This window comes from Melozone crissalis, unplaced genomic scaffold, assembly GCF_028551555.1.
Source record: "Melozone crissalis strain CALT ecotype California unplaced genomic scaffold, PUWL_Pcris_2 ptg000005l_1, whole genome shotgun sequence".
Taxonomy (NCBI): domain Eukaryota; kingdom Metazoa; phylum Chordata; class Aves; order Passeriformes; family Passerellidae; genus Melozone; species Melozone crissalis.
Genome location: NW_026535783.1, coordinates 50241448 through 50265841, shown reverse-complemented (window position 1 = coordinate 50265841; position 24394 = coordinate 50241448). Strand labels below are relative to the sequence as shown.

The 24394-nt window shown below is 38.2% G+C and overlaps 1 protein-coding gene across 1 annotated transcript in view; it reads right to left on the bottom strand.

Moving 5' to 3' along the window:
• Nucleotides 1–24394, bottom strand: part of PDE8B (phosphodiesterase 8B) — a 68034-nt gene that overhangs the window by 22440 nt on the left and 21200 nt on the right. Inside the window, exons 2-7 of the mRNA XM_054290084.1 lie at nt 15826–15882; nt 10964–11154; nt 9591–9650; nt 7570–7627; nt 3228–3316; nt 461–539 (exon numbers count right to left, since the gene is read on the bottom strand). Coding sequence (XP_054146059.1) covers nt 461–539; nt 3228–3316; nt 7570–7627; nt 9591–9650; nt 10964–11154; nt 15826–15882 — 534 coding nt within the window. The remainder of the gene's footprint in view (nt 1–460; nt 540–3227; nt 3317–7569; nt 7628–9590; nt 9651–10963; nt 11155–15825; nt 15883–24394) is intronic.

The window sequence follows — 24394 nt, the reverse complement described above, 5'->3', positions numbered from 1 at the left end:
AAAGGCACATTAGGACAATATTAAAAAAAAACTTATTTAAAAACTAGTAAGTTATATGTAAGTACCAAAGTGTGAAAAGTTATATGCTAAAGCCACAACCACACATCCCTACAATTCAGTGTTTCTCATATAAAAATACTGTGTAATGGTGAAACATTTTATTCAAGTAAGAGAAGGCAATATGTAATCTATCAGAAGGCACAGAAAGAGAATGAATGCAGGTTTTACCAGAAACAACATTACCGAAAGCGGTAATTTCAATGAAGTTACAGAAGGAAATGTCTTATAAATTCAGCAGGCATCAGTGTGCAGCAATCAGAAATTAAGCAGTTCATTGCACAAGACTTTCTAATGGGCAACAAAACTAAAATATTGATATAGAACAGGAACTACTGACCCAAGATCTTTTTGGGGTCCCTCTTTTCAAATTCTATAAAACAGTTAACATTTCCCCCCCTACCTGAATGACGTGATCTTCACTGGTTATTTCTACAGCCTCCTGACAATGGTCTAATGCCGTAAACACTGCATTACAAGCCCTGCAAGTAGCAAATGATTAGCACATTAGTTTTATTGTTAGAACATTTTGTTCACTATAAATACATGATTAAATTGTACTTATTGATAGATGAACCACAAAATAGCAGTTGTTTTGACTAGACCACGCCACAATCTTTATTATGACTTTTTCAGAACATCCAGCCTCAGACATCCCTGTTGTTAACGTGCTTTTACTGCAGATTACATTGTAAATGTGCTCATAGGTGCTGCAGCATCTTAAGAGTACATTTGTATCTACACACATGCTCTGAACAGCAGGAATGAACAATTAGCAGTAAAATAACACACTACTATTACATCAGAAAGTTCTGTGATCATTAAAGATTGGAAGCACAAAAATCATGACAGCACATATAGACAAAGTTTTATAGTACAGCAAGTAGGTTGGCACTATCAAAGAAACTGTAATACAACACAGTTAAAGGAAACAATTTGATCCATCTCAAAGTTCTAATAAAAAAATTACCAATTTTCCTTCTTTCAAATAATAATGCAGTGACTTGATTTCCATACATCCTCATCTTTCAGGACCCAGATGATCTTTTTTGCCTATTATTTTCAGGGCTATCCTTGAACTAATGCAGGAAAACAAAAGCCTTACCTTCTTGGTACAGAATTCAAATTGCTTATATTACGACTTACACAGGATGGCATTAAAATTAATATACGCTTCCAATATTAGGGAAAAATGTATATCTCATAGAATCATAGAATGATTTGGGTTGGAAGGGACATGAAGATCATGTAGTTCCAAGACCCTGCCATGGCCCAGAAGAGTGAGAACTGGAAGAAACAACTTAGTCATACTTGCTTTGATAGACATCAGTGCCTTGTCTTTGATTTGGTCTGAAGACAAACTAATTCTCTTCTACATAATTCTCATTTCAGGGAGCTAAAATGCACCATGCATAAATATTCCTGTACACAGTTATTACCTAAAAGAAACCTCTTGCTTCCAGGCTGCATATCAGGGTTTGAATTAGTACCACTGACTAGAGAATTAAGAAATACAGGACATTACTACTTCTGCTTATTGTAGAAGTAACTCAAAACAAAATAGGATACACAAAGAGACATATGCAGAAACACAGACATGCAACCATGTGGATGAAGGTTTGTGGGGAAAAAGTATTTTGTACAGAAGATGACAGAAGTGTTTCTGCTCATATAATAAAAGGAGCTTGGAGTGTAATTTTATATGTGATTTTCTAGCAATTCAAGCTGGTTTCCAAGTGTGATTTTTGTGCTGTGTGAAGGAACTAATTTGTCTCAGTGATAGATGCCTGTCTGGTACATCAGCTGCTAACAAATGTAATTACATAGACTTTCTGTAAGAAAACACACAGATATGTCTGCACTATTCAAGCCTTAGTATTTTCAATTGATCTGGCAAGTAAGCCAGCAAAATTACAAGTTTAAATGGCCCATATCCCCTTTAATTAGCACACAGATGTCCAACCAAGTTTCCAACCAGAACCAGCTATGTGGAAAAGTGGAGTCTGTGCTAGGAATGGAAAGCTACTTCTGACCACTGACATGATCTCATTTACTTCTCTCTGGGGCTGATGCTACTTTTTCATCACATTTCTCTTTTGTCTGAACACGTGACATATCCTGAGTTTAATTCTATCAACGAACTTTCTGTATTCTCTTCCCTTTCACTTTCACAAAGCTGTTTAGAAGACCCCCAGATAATCACCTAGCAGCACAGATGTGCAGTGCAGCACTCTTTTCCCCACTTAATTAAACCACACAAATGAAAAAAAAAATTATACCTGAATGCCATAACCAGGATCGGCTCTGATTAGTTTTTAATGGCATTTCTCTAATAAGACAGAGGTAAGGGGAAGACATTCTTGCTGAGTTTTAGAAAACAACTATTAAAATTGTGTAAACCAAAATCCAATTTTTTTCCCTGGAATTCTACCGTCATTGCAGTTTGTGTGCATGAATATGCAATCACTCAAAATATAAAGTCACTTTAGTATCAGTTTGCAAAGAAATCTTAGAAAAAATCAACTTGTGAAACAGAGACACTGAAACCTGTAGAAAAGTGATAGTATTTTCTGTAGATGGAACTCGAATTAATTTATGCCACAGAGAGAACAGCTCTTTCTCTGCATTTCTTTCCTATAGTTTCATATGGTTGCATTGCAAAAATATCTACATGCATGCAAAAGCACCGATACTAAATACAAAATTAGTCACATTAAGGAAAAAGTGCAATGTGGGGAAAAAGTGCAAAAGTGGGAATGAGCCCCATTTAACTTCTCGATAACATAGAAAACTGTGCTCCTGGCCTGCTGAGTCTTGGCCAAGAAAGAAAATAAAAACGCAGAGCTGAATCAAGATTGCATTCAGTTCAAGCCTCCTAATATGAAAGCTCAGACACACGAGATCAAGGATGACTTTATAAAGTTTTACCGTCACTTAAATTCACAGCCCACACCTACACTGACCAAGATTTCTCAGGGTACCACAGTTACTAAGGCACTGAGTTTGTCCTTTACAAAAACACAGAAGGAGGAAATAGAGAAGAGTAGTGCATTAGTTAACATATAGATGCAAGGCACACAAATGCTTAGCTGGGAAGAAGCAGAAAATAACATGATGCAATTGTTTAGACCAAGAGGTTGGCGTTTGCAGTTTCTCACACCTCTACATACCGTAATTTGAACTGAGATCGCACTTCCCCGTGTTCTATTTGAACCAGTTCATTGTAACAAGCAGTTACGCTGGTGTTCTCCATGAATTGCTGGAAGACAAATCAAGAGTACATGAAATAGGCTGGAATAGTTTTAAACTGTTATTTCTGTTTCTGCATCTAAAACTTTAACTTTTTAAAGAAAGCTGGCATGAGGCCAGCAAAGACCCACAAGGGTGATAAAGCACCTCTGCTGTGAGACAGGCCAAGAGAACTGGGACTTTTCAGCCTGGAAAGGAGAATGCTGAAGAGGAGAACATATCAAGGCATATAAATATCTGAAGGGAGACTGCAAGAAGACAGAGCCAGCTTCTTTCCAGTGATGCCCAGTGACAGGACCAGAGGCAATTGGTATAAACAGAAACAAAGGAGTTTCAGGGAGCCTGAATATCAGGCAACACTATTTTTTTACTGTGAGGGTGACCTGGGCACAGGTTACCCGGAGAGATTGCAGAATCTCCATCACTGGAGATCTTGAAAAACTGTGTGGCATGGTCCTGAACTTGCTTTAGGGGGCTCTACTTGAGCAGGGAGGCTGGGCAGGATATCCTCTAGAGGTCCCTTCCAACCCCAACCATGCTTTCTTTTCTGGTAGAAAAAAGTTTTTGTTGTACCCTTTGTGTTGTGAATAATAATCTTTCCCTCAGGAATGAGTTTCTCGTTTTTAAGACTAAACAAATATCTAAATACAAAGCAAGTATAAAAATGCTAATTCCTTTGCTGCATTTTCCCATTTGGTTTTAGCAACCCACCAAATACTCCAAAAAAACCCCAAAAACAGTCTCACACAAAACCAGTATTGCCTTGATGTATTATTTTGAACATCTATCCTTAATTCAGAATGGAAATGGAAAACCTTAGAGACATAAAACATACATGCTAATAAAAAAGAAAGAAAAATATATTTGGCATTTGTTTCCAAGCAAATATTGCAGCTAAAGCTCCAAAAGTGAAGCAACTTTGCTTCTCAAGTAATCTCACTGAGCTGCCACAGTGAATTCAGAAGTACACAAAGTAAGGAGCATCTGACTGCAGTGAAAAAAACTTTTACTCCAGATAGGAGAGAATGTTCTCTGTTAAGTCTAAAAGGTCTTGTGCTTGGTCCTGCTGAAATCAGAAAAATTATGTTGCTACAAAAGAAGTATATTCTCTGAGTTCAGTTAAAGTTTATTGATCAATCACATGCACCGATTTTAGTTATCACAGGAAATGCCCTGTGTTGTCTCTAGTTCTCACAGCACAGCTGCATGCACAGTCCAGAGGAGCATGCAAACCTCCAAAGAATAGCTTTCAAGAAATCTGTGCTTCTGTCCTGTATGAAAAACTGAGTTTTGGAGACCAGTGGCTTAATTCCAAGTTGTGAGTAAAATATAACAAAAGTAACATTAAAAACAACTGTTGGCATGGGTCTGTTCCACTCCTTAATGTTGACATCTTAAAATATTTCTGTAACTTTCACCTCCCATGCTACAGAACACATGGGAAAACGAAAGGTACCATAAAAAGTTGGCAGAAACAAAGCAAACAATGTTGTGTTTTTGTATACCAAACAGCCTGCTAACAAACTTCTCTTCTAAAGCAGTGTAGACTAAGATTTTCAGGTTTTGGATGCTCTTTTAAGTATTCAAATACGTTTGAGCTAAATTTAAAAGAATGAGAACAACTCTCAATAATATAAAATTTATCTACGATGGCAACCTATTTTATGAAATAGACTTACTAGATTATGCTAAGGCTCTTTATAAACTAAATTTTATAGCAGTGTGTTTTACTGAAAAAATTTAAGCACTGCTGTTCAATGACAAAATTCTTGGCACAAATCTTTTGCTAAGAAACAAGAACTGCAGCTTATCAAAGTGCTAACCATGCTCTTAACTGTTGTATAGTCCTCTGCAGATCTAAAGAATCACTTTATCTAAGTTCATAGTGCTAATGCTGGTCATTCGCTGACTGACTCAAAACTGAGAAATCAACTGGGACATGAAAATAGCACGAAACATTTCTTTTTCTTATCTGTGCTTTTAATGTGACACAAGAATAAGAAGATTTCTGAACTTGCAGATATTAGAAGGCAGAAAAAACACTTTATTTTTAAAAAGTTTCATATTTATGCACTACATTTTGATTTAAATAACATATAGTTTTAAATTATTTACTTCATTATAATGGGATTCCACTGTTGTTCTGTGCAGAACTTAGTACAAGCCACAAGAATTATAAACTAGCAGTAATGCATTCTTCTTTTTGCTTAGCAAAAAGAATTCATTTTAATATTAAAGACTCCTTTTATTTCAATCTAGTAAGTTTTAATAGTATCTGGTCAATGAGAATCAACATTTGTTAAAGAGGTTCAAAATACAAGACAAGGTTGTAATTCAGTAACTGCAAACATTAAGATCTCCTGTTTGCTGATTTAAATCATAGCTAAAAATCAGTCAGGACGCCAAATTGCTTATTCAAATTAGCCCATCCTAAGTAGGCCACCACTATTAGGTTTATGAGGATGAGGGAAAAAAAAGCATAATTAATGTCCTGGATTAGCAACAGCATTAATACACAAACACAAGAGTTGTTAATGATACAGAGGGAAAATCAGATGAAATGAAATGAACTTTCTTAAGAAGAAGGAAGAAAAACCAGAAATAAGTCAGCATAAAGAAAAAAATATGATTTAAACAGATTGCAATTTTCCAAAACTAAATTTAATTTTTGCTGATGAGGAAGAGACTCCCTGCAAATACCACCTCTCTTTTGAAGAGGGTCATGTTTAAATCTTTGTGTGATAATGCATTTAGTCCCTACTGATTGCCATCTAAGCAAAAATAATTCCTATGTCCACCCCACAGCAAAAAAGAAACTTTGACATCAGATGTATTTTAAAGTCTTGAAAATAGTTCCAATAGGCAATTATTACATTATTCAAGCCCTCTGATAAATGTGGGATAGCAAAAGAGAGTAGTTAGCACAGCTGTCAGGTGCAAAAAGATTCTTTTTTCCAAGGCAGAGAGTATTACTGAGCCATGTCTCACACCAGAGAGTCTCCTCTGACTTTATTCAGTACTACACCTACAGTTTTAATCTAGCTTACAAAACACATTGCCCTGCATTGTGTTCAAATGAAACAGTAGACCTGAGAAGTAATAAACTTCTCTTTGAAAAATATTTCAGCCAGAGAGAGAGAGGGAGAGGGAGAGGGAGAAGGAGAGGGAGAGGGAGAAACCACATTAATAAAGCACTGGCATTCTTGGGCTGACCTTTCTCTTAGACTAACATTTCCAATTTTCAGAGCATGTAAGTACTCTAGAAATGCTTTGGCCCCACAATACTCTTGCAGTACAGGCAAGATCTTATACCTCTATTTTCGGGAGATCATCTGAAAATAGTAATTCTGGTTCATGTTCTGCTGTATAAACAAACTTGGGCTGAATGTGAGTTGGCTCAGACACTGGACTCAGTATGAGCAAAGGAGAATGAGATTTTTGCTTGGATTAATTCCATCTCTTCTCTGATTTTCCTTACTACAGTTAATTTTCCTAAATATGTATAGTTTAAAGAAAATATATACAGTTAATTCTAACTAATTCTTCAGATGTGCTTCTTATGCCTAAGTACACATCCTTCCTTATGAATGGCTAACTTAAAAAATGCAGCTGGTTTATTTTAGAGTAACATAACATTAATATCCAACCAAAGCCATTCACACGAATGTTGGGAGAGGGTAAGCAACCTAAATTTTCAGAGCTGAGAACTCCTGCCTTTCTGCTCTCTCCTACAAAGCCCTTTGAGGAACAGTATGAACAGTTATCTTCCCTTCTGCTTCTGGTACAGGAGCGTCTCTAACTCCGTACTGAGAAGAATTTGTGCAAACCAACATGACAGATATTATGGGGGAAAAATCTTCACGAGCTGGACCAGCTTTGTAGTCCCTTTAGAAGAGAAATCCCAGCAGCCTGAGACACATGGAGGGGTCTGGGTGACGAGTCAGCATGCTGTGATGTGTTAATCAGAGCCTCCCACCCCTGTTTCTTAGTGCAGTCATAAAACACACGCGCTACCCAGCCAGACCACAAGAAGGTAATGTCAGCACAGCTGCTATTCTGAAAGGACTACCTAGATCACAGACCTTTTTGTTTCATATGCTTCTGGAATACTCCTGAAAGGAAAACTAAATCAACTGCCACTGGTTTCTTATCAAAAAATTTCTAACAGAAGAGGATGTGTACTTTTCAATTTGAGGAAGCAGAAGTGTTTGTAATTTATGAAGCTACTATGTTTTCTATATTACATAGGCAATTTATACATACCCTATCAAAGCCTGCATCAAGAAGGGGGAGAACAGAAGTCTCTTCTTGGTCAGCAGATCTACAAAACAAAATCACACGACCACAAAATTATTCAGGTTGGAAATGGCTGTTAGATCATCGAGTCCAACCTCTCAACTCAGCAGTGCTAAGCACTGAACAGCAGTGAACCACTTCCGAAGTGTCACATCCACACATATTTTAAATACCTGCAGGGATGGTGATTCCACTGTCCTGGGTAGCCTGGGTTGCAATGCTTGCAACCCTTTCAGGGAAGAAAATTTTCCTAATGCCCTATCTAAACTTCTCTTAGCACAACCTGAGGCCATTTCCTATGGTCAGATCCCTTGATACTTCGGAGAGAAAAAATATACCCCACCTGGTATGGAGAGTACATCCTCCTTTCAGGTACTTGTAGAGAGAAACAAAGTCTCCCTGAGGCTCCTCTTCTCAAGGCTAGACATCTCCAGCTCCCTCAGTCACCCCACACTCTTCAGGACTCATGCTCCAGATCCTTCACCACCTCCACTGCCTTTCTCTGGACTCATTCCAGCACCTCAACATACTTCCTGTTGTGAGGGGCCCAGAGCTGGACACAGGATTCCAGGTGTGGCCTCACCAGTGCCCAGCACAGGGGGACAATCCCTGTCCTACTCCTGCTGGCCACACCATTGCTGATCCAGGCCAGGATGCCATTGCCCTTCTTGGCCCCCTGGGCACAGCCTGGCTCATGTTCAGCTGCTGTCACCAGCACCCCCAGGTCCTTTGCAGCCACTCTGCCCCAGCCTGTGGCACTGCCTGGGGTTGCTGTGACCCAAGGGCAGGACCCAGCACTGGGCCTTGTTGAACCGCACACCATTGGCCTCAGCCATGATCCAGCCTGCCCAGATCCCTCTGCAGAGCCTCCCTGCCCTCCAGCAGATCAGCACTCCCACCCAGCTTGGTGTCACCTGTGAACTGATTGAGGGTGCACTCAATCCCTTGTCCAGGTCATTGATATAGATATTAAGCAGGGCTGGTATATTATTTACTATAAGAGGACATAACACTTGAGGATTAGATGGCATGAATCTAACATAGTTCTCTAAACATAATGAACTCAGTGAGAAGAATTTTTCCTTAAATACATACAAAAAATCTTACTGTTACAGAAGCTGGTGCTACACTCTTCTATTATAGGTATTTGCAGCTTCTATACAACTGGATAGTTACTCCTGGGGCAACCCTGACAGATTCTCCAGAGAAGTCTTGTATCTCTCTACATTCACAGAAGGGGATAGCAAGACAAAGTACAAAGAAGATAAAAAAGACATTCTGTGATATCGTATGAGAAAAAATCTAAAAAAATATTATTAAGATAAAGGTATTTGCTGAGTAGTAAAATCTTGTTCAGTAGCAAATTTAATTGATTTTCAAATCTTGGTAGTAATACTTCTCCTTCCACTCTATTTCCTAATATTCTAATTGATTTAGGAAATGAATAAGAATGGTAAGGGATTCAGTAGTATGTAGGATTTCTAACAAAGGTATTTGAAGATATTTGATAAATATATATTTAAGTAAGAATTCTTCCTAAATGCATGGGTTATGAATTACTGAATAAGGGTTTGTGGACAAAATTCTGGTGAATTTAGCATCAGCTGGATTGAAGTTTGCCCCATCACCCAGTTCAATAAACAACAATTTGTTATTTCTCTAGTTATTTCCTTTAGAAAGTAATACACACCTTTCTAGTTTGAATTTGTACTTTCCTTTCCTCTTAGAAATAACACATATATGTCTGGCTTTCTTACTATAAAACCCATCATGAGGTGACAGGAAAATACTAGTCAGCACTAAAGGAAAGATGTCGAACACTCAAATAAAACATCAAACATCACTAGCCCATTTCAGATGAAAAATACTACATTTACTCTGTAAAATTTGCTAGTAAGATACTTTCTGTTATTAAAAAACTGTTATAGACTAGGTAACTGTTCTTATAAAGTAAAATAAAAAATCTTTCACAAACTAGTAATACTTACGTGCGTGGAACCACAGCAAGTATTACAGTATGCTCTGATAGCTCTGTGGCACGAATAGACCTGAGGAAACAAAAATTTCTTAGTTATACTGAATGCTTTCTCAATATTCCTCTGAGTACCTTCACTGAAAATATAAATGAAAGTCAGGACTGAAAGACACCACTGAGGCTAGACAATACAATAGTGCACTGCCAAACCTAACTATCCCCATTTAGACAAGCCATTTTCATTTTGGCACCAGATTTCTCATTTTGCTCTATGGAGGTAAGAAGGCAAAAGCTCCAAAACTTCAGTGTACAAACATCACTTTTCAGACCCACTCTTATGACCTAGCAAAGGTTTCCCCTGTGTATTTGGCTTATCTGGGGCAGACTGCCCTGAATGCATGAGTTGAGAAAGGTCAGTACATGCAAAGTATCTTCAACGCCCTTGACTAATTTAAACAAGCATCTCTACCCCCTCTCAGATTTACCACTGTCCTTCTAGACATTGCAAAATTTGTTTAGAGGGTGGGAAGTGCTATCAAGATATGAAAGTAAGAAAACTGGGCATAGCAAATTACAAAAGACTACAGTTCATTAAATACTGAATAAACAAAATTTTACCACGTTGCATATTATTGAGAAATCAAAAAAGATATGACAAGCTATCAGAAGAACACTCTGTGTTTTACTGGCTAATGATAAGGTTTTTTCACTCATATTACACTGTTCTGAATAAACAATCTTTATGTTTATCTGTTGGTCTTTTAGAAGAAAGACCAGCACAAATATTTGAGCATTAAAATGCCCCTTGTCATAAACATGGCAACTTTCAGCTCATGGCAGACTAGAAGCACAGTATGGTGCAAACGGTATGCTTCAGCTGAAACCGTGTATTTTAGCAAAGGATCCCAATACTGAACACTTGCAATCTTAAAGCAGCTTAGGCACAACCATGTGGACTAGAAGAGTGATGCAAACTTTTGCAAAGAACTGGCAGTGCTTGACCTTGTGCACAACATTCACACAAACAAACACATTCCTTTGTAGTCTGCAGCTTCAGATTTTGCTGCAGCAGTAAGCCAGGAAAGAAGCAGCACCCACAGCAGGGAATGGTTTCACAACAGCTTTGGCTTATGCTCTGATAGAAACCCCATGAGTTAAAGAAAATTCTACAGTTCAGCTTTGGCATAATGTAGTTTTTATATTGTTGTAGATATGTGCAAACCTCCTGGCCTCAGTCCCCAAACTTCCATTCCACTACAATTTTAGGTGTTCCTTTTTTGTTTGTTGTTTTTATTTTTTTCCCTATTTTTTGGTTTCAGATTAGGAGGTTTGGTTTCATACAACGTATTCCAAAGCTTAAGAGAAGCATAAGGTGCTTTACGTTACCTGCAGATATCTTCTGCATCAAAATACTTGGAGTTCCTGTGATCTATAACAATTATCTCCTGGTGCTTATCCAGGAAACATTCAAGTGCTGATTCCAGAGTCCAGGCAACATTGCACCTGTATCCTGCTTTGTCACAAGCCCACCAGAAACCATTGCTTTGGTTGTCTTCTTTTGCAAAGATTAGCAAAACCTGCAGAGGATGAAAAACAGCAGCACCACATTAAGCACATAAAGTAGTCTTCTGCATGGAGCAAGTCTTAACAAATGCTTCTGCCCTTTGAAAGATTTAATGTCTGCTTTAAAAGTGGGAGGCTTGAACCACAGGTTGTAATACAATCAATGCAGTAGTACACCTTTCTTAATGGATACCACAGTTATCAATAAATAATCAATAGTTAACAATAGTTAACTATATAAATAGTTAATGGTTTTAAACAAGGACTGTTTAAAAGTTTAGGACAAAACCACACGATGATTTTTTCCTAGCTCCTGTTCCAAATCAATCAGCAACCAACCAGAGTGTTCAAACATCATTGCCATTCTTGTTTCATCCAAGCTACACACACTTTTGATAGTAAGGAACTGTCTGAAATTCAGCTGCCTTAATTACCTCTTACATTCCCTGAAGAATGGGCAAATAAAAACACAGTTTTATCTGTTCTTTTCTTCTTTAATCACAAAAAGTGGAGTTAACTAATATTATTTCAAAGCTGAAAAGAGTAACAGGCAAGAAGGTATGTACAGGAGGAAAAATATCCAAATGTGAGAATTTTTTACCCAATAAATTGTACCACACTGTCCCTAAGCATATAAAGTAGTTTAGACAATTTCAACTGAACACTTAAGGAAATGCTCACACAAGATCAGGTAAGAAGTGTACAGAGGTGCCACTCTGAACATCAAGGAGATGCTGCAGGAAGCCTGTTTGCAAGCTGACATACAGAATAGAAGCTGAAAAGAGCTGTATTTCTGTGCCTCTCATGTAAAAGAAAGTGTTTTTTCAGAGAGAATAAATTTTTCATCCTTGCCCCATAACACACAATTTATCAGTGTCCATTTATTAATCTAAATCATGTAGACATTCCCCATTACAGTTGCAGGTATTTACCATAGCGACTGATAACTACCCGTGCTACCCTATGTGTCAGATGAAGAATAGGGCTAATTTAGTGCAAATATGCTGTGAAAAACAAGGCCTCAAAAAGTCAAAAGTTTATCCACAGCTATTAAAATTGCACAAAAAGTCAGCAGCCAGAGATTAGTCATGTATAAAGCAAAATCCTGTTCATTTCACAAATAAAAGTCATTCCCTGACTTTACTGAAACAATGAGCTCAAGAAAAATATGCAAAATTTTGCTCCAAATGCCTGTAGGAAAGGCCAATAACCTTTATCCACCTTGCTTTATGCAGCTGTGGTGTCAGCACATGAATTGCAGCACCATCAGTCTAGAAGCTAGCAAAGGTGACAATAGCTTTCTTCTTATCTTTAGCTTCGTGGATTGTTGAATTCTAAACAATAAAAAAATCAATCATTGTTACTGTGACAGTCAGAATTTCATTAAACAATGGAAGAAAATCATATGCTCACAATTTCTGTAAATATTAAGAAGGTAAAAGTTTCAATGTATTGGAGGGTTTTTAAATGCAGTTATCAATAAGCAGATTTGGTTTACTGACACTTAACATCCAAGGTAACTGTTGTCACTCTTTTTAATCCCTGAGGGTTTTTTTTCAAGCCATCAAAAAGTTGGAAAGCAGTGACGTGGCTGAGCTGCAGATTTTCTACTTCCTGAGCGAAGTCCCTACTCTGATACAATTTTCTGTTTGGTTCCAAATGCTATTAGTTTTATTTTGTTCCTAGTTCGAAATGTTATGGGGAAAGAAAATTTGAGGGGGGCGGGGGTGGCATGTTTTTTGATACCTTCCTTCTCTCAGCACTCCCAGTTTGGAAATAAAGGATGGCAAAATGCAGTAATTTTTCATCTTTAAAATAATGGAGCTTAATTAAACCATACAATCTCTCCCTGGTAGCTGATTATCAGTGCACAAATCCTTCTGAGAATATTAATTTTAAAAGTGGTTTTAAGGTATTACTACTACACTTTCTCATTAACATTTGTATGGAGCTTACTATAAATCATCAAAACAGAATATAACTAGAAGTATATTTGAACAATGCTGTCATAGTCAAGGCAAAAATGTAATAATCCATATAAACAACATGATCAAGGAAATGCTTAAATTCAATCTGTGTTCCATGCCAAAAAAACTTCATGTAGTTTTTTTTTTTGTTGCATGATTTGCCAGTATTACTGTAAAAAGATAATTTTACTCAGTGTTGCCCTAGTTTAGGAATACCATGGACTTTCTCTGTAGAGGCCTTTCCGATTTTGGTAATGTACTGAAATTTTTACTCTCTTTCTACGTATTTGCTTGACAGAACTATTGCACATCTAGTTCCAAGTTTATTATACAAATACAGAAAATGGACAGAAATTTGCTTCAAAGAGTTTGAAATACAAGAAACATCAGCTGAGGATAAACAAGCTACCAAAAGGAGAAAGAAAATTACAGCAACTTAAGAAGCTACTTAATCATTTTCAAATCATCATATCCCAGCAAGAGACTTTCAAATTGGAAAAGACATAGGATCTCTGAATAAAGTTACAGAGATACCTGTTATAATGGTATGAGGCAACAGCGAAATGCTGTGCATCATCATGCTTCATTTGCAGCTCATGAGGGAAGATCACAGTGTCAACACTGTGAAAGAGATGATGGCAAACAAATGTCCTAAAAGGTGAGAGGGTGCAGCATTTGAATAGGAACACACTGAAACGCTTATGAGCAAACATTTCTGCAAGAGGATCCAACACCTTTTTTATGTGCACTAATTGTTTATAAAAACCACATCTCCAGTGTCCCCTGGAGAAAGCATATTTTTTGTGTACTTTCAGCATGGTCATTTCTGAAATCAAATAATTCTTATTTACAAGCCTTGGTACAAAGTTGAGGCAATTGTGCAATGTGTATATGGGATGTCTGGAGGGTTGGAGCTGGCTGGTTTGCTTTGGACTCTTCCCTTTGCCTCTTAAGGCCAGGAGCACCTGGGTCACAATTCTGTACAAATGAAACCCAATTTTTACTCTGACATATATGGTCATGAAGTCCAGTGGGGAATCTATTAAATGGTTTTATGGCAGGTCACAGGCACAAGTGAGGTCACTTCTCAGACAAAAAATATGTGCCATTTTGAGGTTGCACAGGTGTCCCATAACAGCATAACACACAGCAGAATAAAATGAAGTTTGCTAAGAAAAGCCTCAGTGGCAATTGTTTTAACAAATGGAACTTAACTTCTCAGACAATTGTAAACATGATTAATCATCCACAAACAGACATTTAAAATGTGATATTCAGTAGCTGTTTGCAATGCACAGAGAACCACATAATTGTATTGTCAAGATGGAATAAAAAATTAGCATTCATTTTTTTAATGTGGGGATCTGTGCATTACTTGACAAATTATCTGAGGTAATGTGGCTTGTTCCACAAACACACAAGGTGGGTTTACATGAAATGTTTTACTTAACTGAAAGTAAGTTAATGTATGGCAACATCTTTAAGGAAAATTCTTCAGTTAATGATTTTACTTAATAATTTCTGCCTAAAACAGATTATTTTCTTACACAGATTCTCAGTTGTGAAATGTAAAGACAAAATAGCACCCCCATCTAAAAAGATACCAAGAAGAATGTCAATTTTTGAAAACAAGAAAAATCCAACTTTGCCTTGGGCAAATCAAATTTCTATGAAGTAATATCCTGACAAAAGCACTGAGAGTATTTGTAGTTGCTAAATATCTTCTGGATAATCTTTCTGAAGATGAACATGATCTAAAAATATTTTTCTGTGAAAAGTTACACATTTCTATGTTAAAATTCCCTGCAAAACTGAAGGTTGTTCTGTTGTTGAAGTCACTGCTCCTCAGTCTTATTACAATATAAACAAGTAATTTCATCAGATTGAATAATCATGGAGATTACATTCATAAAGCCATTCATATGGCTTTACATTCAAGACTGAATGTAAAGCCATAAAAATGTAAAGCTTTATGGTGCTTTTCTTCCACACAAATGTTTTTCACAGAAAGGGTGCTTGGTGACTAAATGTGTCTGCATTTTACAGAATTAACCAACTCATAAATTAATTCAGATGAATTATGTATCACTAAAAGAATGTTAAAGACTAAAAGGCTATTTAATTTCCTATAATCCGAGAGTTCCAACATCCACTATAAGCTGAAAAAAATAACACTTGGTATCTGATACTATCACAGGAACAAAATGAACAGAAAATGAAGGATGTATGGATAAAAGCTGTTGTTCCTTAGCTGAATTTGAACCTGTCTTCTTGGAGGACATTTCTTGAATTGGTGGTCTGTAAAACATAGTTCTCTGTCCTGTTACAGTTCTCTGTCCTGTTGTGCAAAACCCAGCAAAACTGAACATATACCTAAATTTCATGAAGCTCTCTGCTGTGGTATAGCAAAACTGAACAGGTTGTAATATCCATAGAGGCAGCTCTTTCCCTGGTTGATGCACATACACTCACACTCCTACTGGTAGGACAGAAACAAGGAATGAGGGGATGTTAGTGGAAATCTAAGGGTCTTATTTACTGAGTTAATTTACTTGTAGGTCTTCTCAAGCAATCAGATACACAAAACACACATCATCCCTCTTATCGTCCTTGTACAAGTGAAATTAAAATATTATAGTTAACTAAAGAGTTTGAACCTTAACTTCTTCATCTATCAACACTGAATTGGCTCTGTCAGAAACTGAAGGAGCATCTTACCTGAATTGGGTATTGTGTCAGTCTCATGGGCCCAACTTGTACTTCTGCAGTTGAAGCCTGATAAAGAAATACAGATTTTTTTTCATTGTCATTCTTAAGAAGGTAGCATTTTACATAGAAGAATTAAAGGTCAAACAGAACCATGAAAGATGCTAAAAAGCACCCTCGCATATGAACAGCAGTAATTTCATTACTTGGAAGTGCATCTCACATGATAATCTTTACCAAATTCCTATTTTTGTATTACTTGCCTGTAAGTTAAAAATGCTAGGGTTTTAAATAAGGAAGCAAGAAACACTTTCTTTTCCCTGTTTCCCCAACAGAGTACCTAGGTTATATAGAAGGACTTTTTTTTTGCTGGAGACTAGAAAGCTATTTATCTCTGGCCAAAAGTTATTCATTAGAATGTAATACAGAACGTTTTTTAAAGGTCTTGTGAAATATTCTAAATAATAATGTTTTAGTGGGATTGATAGGGAAAGAAGTGACTTTTGAGAAAAGGGAATTTGTTTGGGTTGCAGATTGAGAGTTGTTTGCCTGAACCATAGCCTTCAGTTTTCAGGTAAAAATATCACTACCATGTGAGCCATGACATTTTCAGAAGATATGATAGCACACCATAATTTAAACCTGCTGCAAGAAAGCCAGTACATGTGGGCTGTGGCTGCTTTGTTTGTTACACTTCTTAGGAGCTGGACTACGTTAATACTTTTTGTGTCTTGATACATTTCGGTACACTTCTCCTGTACACTACTGATTTGTTTCACTTCAAACCATTAGCTACAAAAGGTTGTTAAGCAACAGAACAATACATATGCCCTCACACAGGTGCACCTACTTAATGAGAAGAGTCTTTAAACCTTTACAATGTTTTTGCATATGGAGAATTAGCCGCAAGTTATCAATCTCCAAAAGGGCACACTCCTTGCTTTCATGGTCACCAGTTACCCCAGGTGCCCCAGGTGTAGATGAGTTAAAGCAATCACCCTGCAAGACATGTAATCTGACCAAAACCCTAATTGTAGGCAGATTCCCAAGGCACATAGGAATGCTGGAGCCTTACTTCTGTGGCATTTTTCTCTGTGGTGTTCATTAGTCTGAGCCTTTTATACAGACAATACTTAATCCTTTAAAAATGTATTTTTCAAAGGAATGTGTATAAACATTTAAAACAGATGAAGTTCCCAGTATTCTACTCTTTTCTTTTAGAGAATACAATGCAGTGTTAAGCATTAACAGCCTGGCCTGCACGTGAGACAATGGCACTATGTATAGCTACAACTGACACGTTGGACTTTCATGCACCAGTGCGCATTGATTCTTCTCAGCCCAGCAACCTACGTCAGAAGGTGGTAACGGGCAGGGCTCCAAAAGATTAAACTACAAAGCCTGCCACTGTTTTCCAAAGCAAAAACTGCCCCCAATATAAGTGTAGTTAACCTCTCCTTTTCTCACAGAAAAGCTTCACTTCCCACTAGAGCTCCTGCTGTAGCTGAATGTAGCTTAGTTCCAGTAAGCATATCTGAACAGAAAGGGAAGTTAGCACCCATCATCAACCATGAGTTAAGAGTAAGTTAAAGAAACAGCTCTCTGAAAGCTCACATCTCCTATTCCCCCGAACCAAAAGAGAAAAACAGCACATTCAAACTCCAATGATACTCAACAGGAAACTCTTAAATAAATATTTTATTATCATACACTTTGATTAAAAAAAAGTCTCAAAGTGATCTCATTAGACAAATCTGTAAGACTACACAACAGACTTCAGTCAGTCTCAGAGCAAAAGTGTGTTTTTTGAAAATCCATAGCTCAAACTGTCTCAGTAGGTGTGGATGAAAAGCATGAGATTCTTCAACAAAAGAAGTCACTGGTACAAAAGAAGAATGCAGACACATCCATGTGTGTTAGGACACAGATATTTATTTTATTCTCTATTTACTAATGCCAGGGAAATATCAGGGAACTCACATTGTAAATGAATGCCTTCCACTTTCTACTGCTTCAGAAGATATTCAGAGTTAGTCACTCTGTATTGTCAAAAATGGAATAACTGTGTCCAAGACACAGATCAATGCAGGCAAATCTATCAAGTCCTTTACAGATATTACTTTATATAGAGTAGCCACTTTTCTTATCCTGTTTATTTTAAAACAACAGCAACAAAATAATCCACTCACTCAGACTCTGACTCAGAGTGTTTCTCCCGGCTGTTTCTGTGTCAGCCTCATGAATGAATAGAAAACACTTGAATAGAAGGACAAAAAAATCAGGGTCTTTCTCTTCCTCCCTTCCTTCCAGATTCAGGGTGCTCCTGCCTTTCCTAATAGCAGGAAAGTTAGGTGAAATTAGAAAATCAGAGACTCCTGATGTAGGTGAAGATGTCCCTGTACTGCTCAGTGCAGACTTGATGGGGTCAGAACCATGGAGGGATGCAGAATAGGTGCTGTTCTACCTGAAAGATTGCTATGTATTGTCTTTGAGTTCCTAAGATGCTCAACTTCATTACTTATACAATGCACAGAAACAGATGGGACAAATTAAGGTTGGTAACGAACCTGAATATGGGAAGGATAAATAAACCTTCCCATTAGATATAGCAAAAAATATGTCTGACGTCCTCCTTTCTGGTCTTTAAGTTCTGAGTCTTGTTTCACAACCTGAATCAGACCCTTGGATTTATATGCCCAAACTGCTGTAGGTATAGGTGACTGACTCACTTTCCTCTGTCAAACTCAGCTAAAGGAGGCAGCAAAAACAAAGACATGTGTGCCTGGCCTTCACAAATGCCCTACAGATCTCTCACTTGCCTGAAGGAACTAATTCCACATCGTCTGAACTCCCAGAAGAATCTGACCATGTGGACATTGCGTATTACTGATACCATGACCATACCTCTGTTCATTTCCTCACTTAAGTGAATAGCACATTACTGATGATTTCCAATTTAAATAAAGCTCTCATTATTTGACTGACTGCCAGGAAGGACTGCTAATAGATCAGCAACCTAAATCAATTAGTGTAGTAGCTCATAACAGACTTTTCTGGTAAAACATGCAGAGACAAGCCTGATTCCAAAGAGGCCAGTGAGAAACCCCTAATTTCAGTGAACAGAGGAACAGACACTGTATTGAAAGCAAAGAAATAACCACCGAGAAAAAATAAAAGCATAAAACCAGTGAAAAAAGAAGTTTAACATTTTTAACTGCCCAATATTATTTTCAGTATCATTGTAATCTCCTTAGCATTCTCCCCAGGAATCAGCTATGAAACAAATAATTAGACAAAGTCAATAGCACTTTCTTAGCTCTTATGCTTTTGTGCAAACCAGTGATCACCAAATAGCTTACTATCATAGCAGTGTCATTAAGCAAAATGCATTACTACTTCATTGAATTTTCACCTTTCTAAGTCACCAGTACAAAAGTCTTTACCCCAGTATGGCTGCAGCCCATGCAGTTTATGAATCATCAATAATTACCAACACACCACTGTAATTAGTACAGACGAATTAGTCCAACAAAATCTTCTTGCATAATTCCGTGCTGCTTCAGAGCAACAATAGCAGCTAGAGCCAACCAAGCAGTGAAGCAAAGGTGTTGGTGAATGCAGCCTCCTGAAAAGGCTCAGGACGGAAGTGCCAGTTGAGAAGCAACACGCAGATGCCAAGGTCCCTTTGGACATCCTTCTGCCCTGAAGGCTTCCTGCCCTCCTCCCTTTCCCTTTCATTAGTGCATCCCTTCATTCAGCTTTGTAGTGTTTTCAGACATCTGTCTCTTTGATTTTGCAAGCCAGTAATAGGAATCTCTTTTTGACCCAGCTTTCACCTCAGCCTTGTGCTCCCCTGGCTGCATCTTTGCCAGGGCTGTTTTGCACTTCCCTCCAGCTCAGTTTCTTCTATCCACACTGTTGGTGAAGTGTGGATAGAAGAAACTGAGCTGGAGGGACCTATTCCTTGGCTATTACCATTTTCATGTTTGATTGTACCACTATTTTCTATCTCAAGTCCCTTGGCTTTTTTTTTTTCCTAGCCAAACTGCAGTCCACAACCATGTATGACTTCAACCCTGGCCTTAGTCTTGCATGAATTCCCTTACAAGACACAGGGCCAAGAGCTGATGTCCAACACCTTTGGCCTGGAGCTGGTGTCCTGCACTTCTGCCTGCTACAGCACATCAGACAACGGTGCCCAACTCTGCTGTTCAGCAAAGATACACTCCTCTGTCCTTCCCCATTTTTTCTTTGTCTAGTCTTCCTTAATAGAACAATATCACAATCTTTCTCCTCTTTTAGTTTTTTTCACTTCTGGTGCCTCCAACTCCACAGGCATTTTTGTATAGTTTAACACTTGGCCACTCTTTCTCTGTTTGGAGTCTCTCCCTCTTTCTTTGTCAGCTTCTACAGTTACAGAGAGTATCACTTGACCTGTTTAGCAATTTGTGTTTATAAAGAAGGGGCAGATTTATGGGAGAAAACTGGAGAGCTCTTTTCACCTCTGAGTCAAGAAACCCCTAAATGATAATTTGGCAAAGGCTGAGAGACTAAGTAGGATGAATCACTCCTACAGTACGTACTCCTACTGCTGGAGCTTGATCCTGAGCTAGATGGTTTTGTGGTCTGACCTCCCCAGCTTTTTCAGACACCATCTTTCCCTGCCTCATACATTTGACTGACTCTTTATCCTCTCCACCCACCAGAACAGCTGTTGTCCCAGTAACTACAGCAACTCTCTTTCAGGAAAGATGGCTCTCTTCCACCTTGTTGTCAGATTCTGTTGGGTTTTGTAGTTGTTGTTTCGACTTCTTTTTCCCCGTCAGATTCTCCTTGATGTGGTTTCCAGTTAACTTTTACATCTGCTTGCTGAGCTGCTGGTCCCCTTCATTTTCCTCAGCCCCACTAGAGGGTTGCCAACTCACTCTGCTCCATGAGCTGCTCCCCTCTTGCCAGACGACTGCCACTTTTCCACGGAGTCCAGAGGAGCATTAGATAGTTGGACAGCTCAACCCCGAAGTTAATGCAAGGTCATGCTATTTTATTTTCTGAAAACAATGATCAAACACATACTACTTAGAAGAAATAAAGTTTTATCACTGCTGGCTCAGCCACTGCAGTCTCTGCAAGCACTCCTAAGAGAAGTCTGACCCTTAAGATAAAAAATACACACGGGCAGTTGGAAGTTGTGGCCTGCTAACAACATTTGTGACAACACACACTGAGGCATGCAGCATAAAAATAATACATCCACAGGCAACACATGGGACCCCAAATCCCCAAAACCTGTAGGTTTGGCAGGGTCTGCATGTAGGTCAAGGGTAGTGTTCACAAACTTGCATGTGGTTCTTTTGCCTCTCAAAAGCAAGCAGAATTGGGCTGAGACCATATCAATACCCCCAGTTAAAGCTATGTCACTGCACACAAGAGAATTAGACATTTACAAGGGAACAGAACAAGTCAAGAGGAAGATTAGCCCTTCCTTCCATGACAACTTTCACCTCTGGGTGATGAAATTCAGCTCCTGTTGCGTACTCTCACCCATGACCTTTGAGCTCCTTTTCTGCAGCGACCTGTGTCTGAAAGGGAGCATTAGACCCTAACTTTCTTTCCCACCTTCTTCTTCCCTACCAATCTTGCCTTCACCTGGAGGGAGAGTACTAATTTAGCAGTGAAGCATTTTAAACCAAGCATGGCTAGGCATAGAATATCTCATATCAGATCCACCAGCCCACTGCAGTCCCTGCATCTCTCCTGTGCTCTGAATACCAGCCTGACTGGGTTCCTAAGGGGACCTGCCATAGAGATGCCTCAGTCTGCAAACTGTACGTGTTCTTCAGTGTGAGCCATATGACAAGATTCATATCTTAGTAGAGATAAGATGGTCACCAGTTCTGGAGATAAGCAGAAGCCTTCATAAAAATTTCAAAGTAAGGATCAAATGCTTAAAATTGAACTTCTGTGATTTACACAGTTGATAATATAATGAATGGCTAAGTTGGTTGGGTTTTTTTGTGTTTCGTTCTCAAACTCTGCTTCTCCTTTGCACAAATTCCTTTTGTGCAATGCTGAGAAGTTTTGTCTCAGAATCAGCTTCAGGAACAGATATTAAGATTTCCTTCTTCCTTCATTCTCATTCCTCACTATATGGTTTCCTAGCTTGTGTTTCCAATAAGAAATTAGAAAAACAAATAGTCAAAACCACAAATCTGTTTCTTCTCTATTTCTCACTCCCTTTGTCATGCCCAGGAGATGTCATCCATTTTTAAGCAACTAGAGTGAGTAGTGCTCATATAATCTTCCTGTTTCAATTTAAAATCAGTTTCAAGGGAAGAAAAGCAAACTAGGGGGATGCAGGTAAACCTCTGAAAGACATGGGGAAGAGAGAGGGAAACAAAAGGCAGTTAGCACCAACAGGTCACAAGTAGTGGATCATCCTAAGGGAAATAAAAATTGAGAAATTAATATCAGTGTCTAGTTAATAGAGATTTTAGATGACTTCAACAAGCAAGCTGACACTTGTAAAATAATCCTATGAGGTTTAAGATAATAAACGTGTATCTGATATAAAATGATAACTGTAGAAAGAATATTATTTTAGGACTTTTTAAATTCTGTTCACAGTTTGGTAGCAGCTTCCTTGTGAATACATTATCATAATAGGACAACAGAACAAACAAGCAGAAAAGACACTAGCTCAGCCATTATGGTGCTACATTTGGCATACAAACTACCATTGTTGAGCAGTCCTCAATCCTCACAGCAGCAGCTACTCTGAGACCTTTCAAGGCTGCAAAAGACTCAGAAATTCTCTATCCATAGAGGGTAGTCCACATCTCATTTATTCCTATAATTTGCAGGTTAGGGCTTTCAACAGCATCTGGAAGCAGTCATGCAGTTTGTACACACAGTTTCTCACCATGCAGATTTTTCTTATATGGATTCAAGGATCATGATCTACTATTAGGACCAGTACCAAAATTCTGGTTCTTGGTATCAACATAGAATAAATTTGGTATTTGAGATACAGTTGGTTGAACACATGGGGATAGGATGATCCTTTATAAAATCCAAAAAGGAGATTTCTAAACACATTCCCATTTCTAAAAAAACCTGTGAGGAACAATCAAAAGAATCAGTCAAACCAACTAATCTTGGTCCAACATCCTCTCTTCACAAGTGGCCAAAAGCAGATGCAAAACTGGAAAATGCAAAAGCAGGACAAACACAGGGTGACACTGTCTCTTATACCCCTTAACCTTGTTGTTTATAGCTTGTCTTAGCTTATGCCTTTCTGCTCACAAAGCAGCAGGACATGTAAATAAGGACAATCCCTTTCTTCACTGACCATATAGAGTGTCTCAAAACTCACAGCACTGGGAAATTTCCTCCCCTTCCCCCAGACATTGGGAGCATGAATAAGAAGGGTTTGGGTAAGGGCTTAAGATGTTCACTGAAACTCCAATGAATAAAGAATCACAAAACTTTTGTTGTGAAGGGACCCCTGAAGGCAATTTAGTCCCTTCAAGTGGTGCTGTTGCAATGCATTATTAGGTCAGCCATGGCTTTCCCCATCCCTTGTCATCATGGCTGCTGCTCAGCAATCACATTCCAGCCTGTACTGACAAGACGGGAAGTAAAATCCATTTTTGGACTAGTGCTTTAATTTCCAAACTACTATGTAAGATTTTTGAAAGGAAAAACAACTACAGAATGCATCAAGGTTATTTTGAATACTTTTGACTTTATCAACAGAAGTTTCTCTGAGAGTATAATTATTTTGTTAGCACACAGATTTCACTTCACTGAATATGCTTGGCAGGTAAGTTATGTTAACGCCCTTGCAATGTGAAGAGGTGAAGGGAAAACAAACTTTACAAACATCTGTCAAGTGAACAGAGTATGTGCAGACTTATGGATCTTGGCATGGTGAGACTTCTTTCTGTAAATCCATCTGTCATTACTGTCCATTCTCAACTTCGCAGAAGCATGAGTCACACACATTACTGGGGAATCCGATCAAATTTCTTTACCTTGGGGAAAAGCACACCAACTGAGACCGAGCTGCTTCAAAAATACATGCACTGGTGTCTGGGAGAGAGCAAAATCCAAGATTATAGATACAGAGATATATATATTTTCATCTTTGTATGTTGAGGTAGTCAAAAAAGCAACCAGTGTGAGGATAGGAAGAAAGATCCAAACAAAACAACTTTATACTACCATGTAAATTTATGGTGAACCAACACTTCCAGTGTTGTACATATCTTTTGCTTTCCTTGAGATAAATTAATGAAAACTAGAAAAATTTAACCAAAAAGAATAATAATGAAATTTCAAGATATCTTAGGCGGCTTCTTCTAGGAAGAGAGCTTCCTAAGGAACTGGACAGGTATCCATGAAATCAGGAGCAGCTAGAGCAGAATGAAGAATGACTCACCAAGAGTATTCCCAATACAAGAAATTTGATGCTTGCACTTAGAGCAGGCCACTGGAAGGGGCATTGTTAAAAGAGCAGTTGAACAAAACTTACCAAAGGTAGGCCCCTGTGCTGCTGCAGAAGACATCAGTAGGGACATAA